At 38.5% G+C, this 7,608-nt stretch overlaps 1 protein-coding gene and 1 long non-coding RNA gene across 6 annotated transcripts in view; one reads left to right on the plus strand and one right to left on the minus strand.

The window, feature by feature from the left end:
* sox13 (SRY-box transcription factor 13) overlaps positions 1–4,578 on the plus strand; it is a 57,662-nt gene extending 53,084 nt beyond the window's left edge. For 4 of the 5 annotated variants that reach the window (XM_078948066.1, XM_011475313.4, XM_078948064.1 and 1 more), the window contains exons 12-14: positions 359–529; positions 932–1,148; positions 1,863–3,558. In XM_078948066.1, coding sequence (XP_078804192.1) covers positions 359–529; positions 932–1,148; positions 1,863–2,133 — 659 coding nt within the window. In that variant the 3' untranslated portion in view covers positions 2,134–3,558. Of the gene's footprint in view, positions 1–358; positions 530–931; positions 1,149–1,862 lie in introns of all 5 variants that reach the window. The other variant, XM_011475312.4, reaches the window with a different exon arrangement.
* Positions 4,579–6,731: 2,153 nt separating this feature from the next.
* LOC144992327 (uncharacterized) lies at positions 6,732–7,256 on the minus strand. The gene is made up of 2 exons (XR_013656204.1): positions 7,145–7,256; positions 6,732–7,029 (listed from the first exon to the last, which is right to left on the minus strand). It is a non-coding gene; the product is annotated as an uncharacterized LOC144992327 (long non-coding RNA).
* Between the last annotated feature and the right edge of the window lie 352 nt (positions 7,257–7,608).

Consider the following 7,608-nt stretch of genomic DNA (forward strand, 5'->3'; position numbering starts at 1 on the left):
ATCATTTACAGTGAGGACAGGGTGGTTGGGGTACAGACAATGATCATGCTTTTTTAACATTGAGATATGGCCAGTGATTATTCTTTAGGTTAAATATGATAAGTTTCGATGTAAAAATAACAATTTCTCCTATATTTCTTCACTCTTTCCAAACTATTTCATCCTCTAAAGAGTTATCCTTCTTTAGAAAAATACTGTCTCTTGTTTGCCCTTAAATTTTCTTTAAATTCAAAGGAGTCACTTTCTCTCATCAGCGCCACGAAAAAGGCAGCACTGATCTTCTCTATTGCCTAGCAGAAATATTTGCGGAGTTTTCATCAAAACTGCCTAACCACTTCTGTTAAATTGGTCCCTGCAGGTGCCCTCCCCGCCTCAGTTCCAGGAGGGTATGCCGAGCCGCGACCCACTCCATCCTCCGGACACATAAAGAGACCCATGAATGCCTTTATGGTGTGGGCGAAGGACGAGCGCCGGAGGATCCTGCAAGCGTTCCCTGACATGCACAACTCCTCAATCAGCAAGATCCTTGGTAAGCTCAGCTTTGAGTAAAAGAGGGGTTGGTTCTCCTTGCCGCTTGGCAAATGTGAGGCTACCTAAACGTCCTTGCTTTTCTCCTGAGAAGATTCTGGTTTTTCTTGAAACCTGAGGTTTCTTGGTAAGGGTTCAACTATTAAAACGTAGACCTAGTTTATCACCAATAACTTACCATAACCTGCATTAAGCATCACATTGTCAAAAACTACTACTGCTGAAGTAATCTGACGTCAACCTTTTTGAAGAAACGTCACTTTGGAATAAAACAAAACTAAAGACATATGAAGCTCAGATTTAAATCAATTTATGTTTTTGAGGTCCAAGTAGAGGCAATAAGTCACTTTGCAGTCGAAGAACAGGCAAGTGCTGAGACAAAGATTTGTGTTTGGGTCTGCAGGCTCACGGTGGAAGGGCATGTCCAACCAGGAGAAGCAGCCGTACTACGAGGAGCAGGCGAGGCTGAGCCGACAGCATTTGGAGCGTTACCCAGACTACAAATACAAGCCCCGACCAAAACGCACATGCATCGTGGAGGGCCGAAGACTACGGGTGGGAGAGTACAAAGCGATGATGAAGAGCCGCAGACAGGAGCAGAGATCAACCTACATGCACAGGTAGGACACTGCAGAGAGCAACAGGAATTTATGAGGGGAGACAAGTAAAGTGTCTTTCAGCTGATAGTCACTTTATTTGTTTAAAAGTGGTCTAACTTTTCCACTTTTAAAACTGTTAAACTGCTGAAGGTCAGGAGTGGTTTTGAGTTGTTTGCTTGGTTTTATTGTCTCTCCCCATCAATTGGAGATTGTTACAAAAGCTCAAAATTTCAGTTCGAAAAGGTGCGAGGCCAAACCTCAAGGTTATTGTGAATAACTCAATGCTGATTCTCCCGATTGTGGCGGTTTTGTTGTAAAATACTCAGACTTTGTCTACAGCTGTTGGGGCTTCATGACTCTACATAAACAGGCTTGTGATGTCACATCTGTAAAGAGGGGCTAGATGGGGACGAAGCACAGCAGAGGGGGACCTTCATATGACATAGCAGTTGTTATTCAGCACACAGACATCGTTTTCATACTTGAAACCTATTAGGTAGAATTTAATTAATTGTATAGTTTTTATTCAAACGTACTTAACAAGCAAACATGCATGTATTCCACTTTTTAAACAGGTCGGAGACATTGGTTCAAATTAATCTCAGCTGGTGTTGGTTCCAAAATATTTTTACATTATCTTTTAAGCTGTTTGCAACATTTCAGCCACTCTTGTCTAGTCTTTATTTCTTCCATTTTATGTCAACCCTTTATGCATGTCGCATCTTCTCCTTTCAGTCAAACAGAACCGCAGCAGATGCATTATCCCCACGGTGACAGTCAGTACTCTGCCAGCAGCGCCATCGCAGGAATGCCGTTTCACCCCGCACTGCTGGAGCATTACCTCCCTCAAGCCTCGCCAGCCCAGCGCCGACCTGAAGGCCAAGCCACGCCCCCCGCTTTGCCACGGGACAGGGAACGCGGAAGAGAGCGGCCGCAGTACAGCGGAGGAGAGGAAAGTGATGGAGGAGATAGGAGCGAGGGGGAGCTAGTGCTCCTGACAGACTGAGGGAGATGAGGGGAGATGAAGAAAAGTACTATAGACACACTGTAATGAGGCAGGCTCTAATCATTTTCTTCTTTAAACATGCTTTTTGTTCAAAAAAGGCAAAAACAAATCCCTTTTTGCTTTAAGAAAAACAAAACCCCCCATAGGGAAGGAGAAACGCGGAAAGAAAAAGTTGAAAAGTCATTGGTTTGTGCCTCTTTAACATTGTTCAGCACTGCCCCCTTGTGGCAGATGCTATTCATAGTATGTTATGTTGAGCTCTGGGGTTGTTTTATAAAAAAAAATATTTAAAATTATGTTTCTCTCTACAATGTGGGCTGTTTACACACATTTTTGTTTGGGAGTGGAAAAAAAAATATTTAAGCTAAATGAGATGTTAAAGTTGACAGGATTTTTTTTCCCACAGTGGCTCAGAGGATAAACTTCATTAACATCAACAGTGTCACATTTGCAGAGAAATTAATCTGCAGAACAAATCTAGGCAGCTAAAAACAAACATCACTTAATTAAAAATAATAATTAAGAGATGATTAAGATCTTAAGACTTAAGGTTTGGACACTATTGAATTGTTTAAAGAGGTTGTGAGACTTCAGCTGCAATAAGGTGAACTCTCAACTTTACACTAGCCCTCGGCGGTTACTTGGCAACACGTTTGTTTTGTCTCTTGGTACCTGTGTAAATGCTGATGCAGGCCAGGTAATATGTCAGTCCAGCCCTCATTTCAGTTCCCACTCAGGTGGTGGGTTGACCTCATTGTTCCATCAGTTTGAGTGTTTATTGATTGTTGTGTTAAGCTTTTCTATGTATGTCTGCTGTGATCTCTCTTTGCATTTCCTTTTTTTTTTTTTTTTTTTTTTGTACAACATTAACAAGAGTTAAAAAAAAAAAAATCCCATAATTTTGGAAGGATTCCGATTCCCTTAAAAAGCCATTCCCTCACTAGGCTGCAAAACAAACAAAATTACAAAACAATGGTGCGTTTTTTTGACTTTTTTTTGCATGACTTGAGAGTTATTTGGTTTTGCAAAAATCTCACATGGACATAACATTTGGGCAAACATTTGAAACTCCATCCTCGCGTACACAGGAATTCCTTCAATATAAAGTGTGTTCGCCAATTCCAAAATCCAGTGCCCTAGAAATTTCCCAGAAGTCTCTGCGAAAAACCATTGTGCATCGATCCTTACTAGATTGACGAATATGGACCACGATGCTCGTATTGTAGGAATTGCTTTTTAAATCCAGGGCATTAGATGGTCCCACACTATAGTTTTTCAGTAGTTAGGGTGTAGGGAAGGAATTCAGACGTAGCCACAGACTCTTCCTTCTTTCATCAGTCAGAGACCGTTTTGTTAATGTTTTTTTAAATGTTTTTGACACAAACCTGCTGGTTTAAAACACCAACAAGAACTGCAAAAAAACAACATCATTTTTTTAAAAACATTTCAAATAGTCTCCTTCATAAGTTGAATTACAACAGCTTAGCAAAAAAAAAAAAAGGCAGATGACCCCCAAAAATGCATTTAAAGGTCACCCACTCAACAACACATGCAACTGATTTGCTATACCGGTATTTTTGTTCTTAGGAGGACACTTTTTTGGATGCTTCCTCCAACAAAACAGTCATTTTACAGACTTATTGGTTCAGACAGTCCAGTGACTTATACAGAATCATGAATATGAAGCAAAGTTAGTCAAGTTGTGGAGGAAAAGGCAAAAATTCTGATGATAGACAAAGACCATCCTAAATATGCAAATAAAAGAAAATAAAACTATTTATGACAACTCCTGCCTGCATTGAACCAGTTTAGTTGATTTGTTGTAATGTCCCAGAACGATCTTATCGTATCTCATCCAAAAGTTCAGCTTAAAATGTTCCTTCTGTAATGAAAATTCAACCTCTAAACTTAATTTCTAGTAATTAGGTTAGTTATTTCAAATTAATAAAATGCAGAGCAGACTACAAATTTGTTGACTACTACAGACTACAAAGTCGTTAAATTGCTAAAAATTACAATTTCTTGGTTGTATGACACTGATTTGCTTAAAGAAATTAATTTAAAAAAATACATAACTAGCCTTTGGCAACTCGCCTCTTTGACAAGTTTTTATTTTGGCAGGACATTTCTCATGATGTCAAAACAAGAAAGTGTTGAGGTTTGACCTATGGATTTATTAAACCGAGCGTTTTACGCGTGAATCAATATGTGTTCAGTCCAATTTTACATTATTTTTAAAAAATACTTTCTTTTATGTACAGAGATTAAAAAATAAAAATAAAGTGGAAACCTTTTATTTTGGCGGACAGATGTCGTTACCCATGCTGATGTAAATAAAGAGACTTTATTTTGTTTATAAGAGCTTGTGTAATTTAAAAGGTGTACATTTGTCACTGTTTTCAGAGTTGTTGTTTTTTTTCCAAAGACAATAAATTGCTTGTGTTATTTGTGTTTGGCATCATTTCCATGCGGTGTGAAAGGGTCTTTATTTTTTTCTATAGGTGTCATTCTTCTGCATTTTAAGGAAGTTTTTCTGTAGCTTGATCCTGTATTGTACAAATCTGTTGTTTTTAATGAAGTTAGAACTTTTTGACCATAAATTAAAAACTATTATCCAACTAAATGATGATTTTTGTTTGTTAAATTTAATTTGTTTTGACTTGATTCCATTTAATTTAGGATTATTTCAGCAAAATCTACTCTTTATAAATAAAATGTTCGACTTAAATTGTTTTTTTAAGCTTTTTAAGTGAGAAGATTTTCATAACAATCTACTGATGAGACATTACTAGGAATAAAAAAAAAAAGGCATCATAAACTTGAAGGATATAGAACCATAGAACTGGTTCAGAATCATTGTCAGCAGATCATGCATGCCATACGTTTCGAGGAGCAGACACATGGGAGGGCAGGTGGCGGAGGTGGGTGCCAGGCACTCATGGTGTGGGGGGAGGCTGTTTGCAGGTTGTGTTGTGGATTCTCTCTGTGCAGATGGTGACGTATCAACTGACGTCCTTGGGAGCCGTTTAAAGGCAGACCACTGACCAGGCGGATTCTTCACCCTCCTTTCTGCATTTCCATATTCATCAATACATTGTATAAATCCCGCTCTTTCTTTGTGTTCCTGCTGTGAGCCCTGTTTTAATAATAGGCATTCAGAGAAAATGATTGAGCCCAGATATCTGTATAAGAAATATTGTTAGGGTAAGAAATAGGGTTGTGTCAGCCATCATGATGGACGATATTATCGTCCATCATGATGGCTGACTGACATCACAATAGAGAGACAACATCGTGATGCCACGCCCCGCCACGCTGCGAGTCGACACCATAAGCCACGGTTTCATGTGCAAAATATCTTGATCGGATCAATGGTCGGATTAGAATTCAACCGTGTACGTGGGCCCAGAAAAACCTTTTCCAATTAGAACAAACGTTCACATGGTCACACTTTCGGTCGGAATAAATCATTCGCACATGCGCAGTAGTCCGGGAGAGGAAATGAGTTCCGCTGAGAGGCTACATACATAGATATCTAGCAGCTCTGTAATATACTAGATGATCTTCTAAATGTGCTTTTATTACTGCTATGAATATTTTGAAGCGCCTGTTCGCTCAACATTTTAATTTTAATCCGTGTGGTCAGTGCTTTTTATGTTGAAGAACGGAGCCAGGGCTAAGAGAGGCTAACACGGCTAACAATTTTTAGCCTTTGATGAACACAAAATCCATGCATAAAATGCTGCAATCTGCATCTTGGCTGCACGTTAATATGTGGGAATAACATCAGCCTTTATTTTTTCGGGACACTACTGGAAACACAAATCCGTGTGATTGTTTGAACAGTTTCTAAGGACTGAGCGACATTTCTGCTTTGAAAAGCTCACACACCGCCCCAAAGCCGCTGTGTGAGCTGACGGTCCGAGCTCTGCCCGGACACACACTTTTACCGGAAGACCCGGTTCTCCTGAGTTCGGTAGCTTGTTCACATAGAGCTGCGGGACGGATCAGTCTGAAGTCTCCCACACATAGCGCACACGTAACAAAGCATCCTCCCTTCCCATCAAACACAAAGTCCGTCTGCTCTGCTCAGAGACACGGTCGCTCGGTCCACTTGACTAATCAAGCAGGAGCGGACTACTTATTTTTTTTTGTTAAAGTCACTTCCTTCAGTTTATTCTGGATCATCGCGGATGAGTCATTAGTTGGGAAATAAAATAAATGAAGTAATAAAGTAAAATAACAAATAATAATTATATATTAACGATAAATTAAAAATCCCCCCACCCCCCCAACGATATCCTCGTCCATCCCGATGGTTTACTGCAAACATCGTCAACTGCCAAATAAAGGGACATCGCCCAACCCTAATAAGAAATCTTTGGTTTGAAGTGGAAACTCCCCATCTGTGCGCTTTCATTCCAACAGAATCTCCAAGCTTCAAACTATATTTTTGGGACATAAACTTTTATTTTGTTGTTGATGTTACTTTGAAAACTTCAAACTTAATGCTTTTGACATTTAAATATTTCAGCAGACTTTCTTACAACATACTTAGAGATTTAGTATAAAGTCAATTATTGAAAGGGAAATATTCCTTCTTCTTTTTTTTGCTCTATTGTTGATCTTAACCAACATAGAAGTTTTAGTCTAGGTGCTGCTAAATGTGTAGAAATGTGACAATTCTAAACTTATTGGATTTTTTTTTTACCATGGAGTTACTAATTAATTCTCCTAATAAAAATTTCTAAGTTGTAGTATAACCAAAGTGGGTAGTTACCCGGAAAAAGTAAAATAAACTGAAGTGTAAAGCTGAAAGTTTTAAACTGAAACTTACTCTGGGGAACTTACCTGCATCGATCTTCTGGCGATGGGAGATTCATGATATCACAAGCGCTATATAAAACAAATTACACGTTATTTAAAAAAAAAAGGTTGTAAAAGACGAGACAGTTATCTGTAATTGTATTTTTTTTAAAGAAAGAAAGAAAATAAAACGGAATTTTCTTACCTCCAATCTTGTTTGAACAACGTTAGCTCAAGGGAAAAACCAAACCCGCTGTTTCTGCTAGTTCCGGTTTGCTCGCGGGAGGTGTGAACTCCCGACCACCTCTGCCTCTGATTGGCCCAAAATGAAACAAATTTTCCTCATCCAATCACCATTTACGGTATTGTCCCGCTTCTACTACCAAACTAAGATCTAAAACAAAGCGAACTTTTGTAACAGAGATCAATAAGTGGTTTTTATTATGCAATAAAAAAAAAAAAGAAAAGAAAGAAAGACAATAATTGATCTGATGACATCTATTTTTAATTACTTTTTTTACAGACAAGTTACTTTTTACTGAAAAAATAACTATATTAAATTAGCTTAAAAGTGGATTCCATGGAAGAGTTGTAATATAAAATATACTCTGATCACTTTGTTTATCTCATAATGTAGGATGTTGTAACCATTTTTCCCATGGAAACCAA

This window comes from Oryzias latipes, chromosome 5 (assembly GCF_053564925.1).
Source record: "Oryzias latipes strain Hd-rR chromosome 5, Olatipes_Hd-rR_3.1".
NCBI lineage: Eukaryota > Metazoa > Chordata > Actinopteri > Beloniformes > Adrianichthyidae > Oryzias > Oryzias latipes.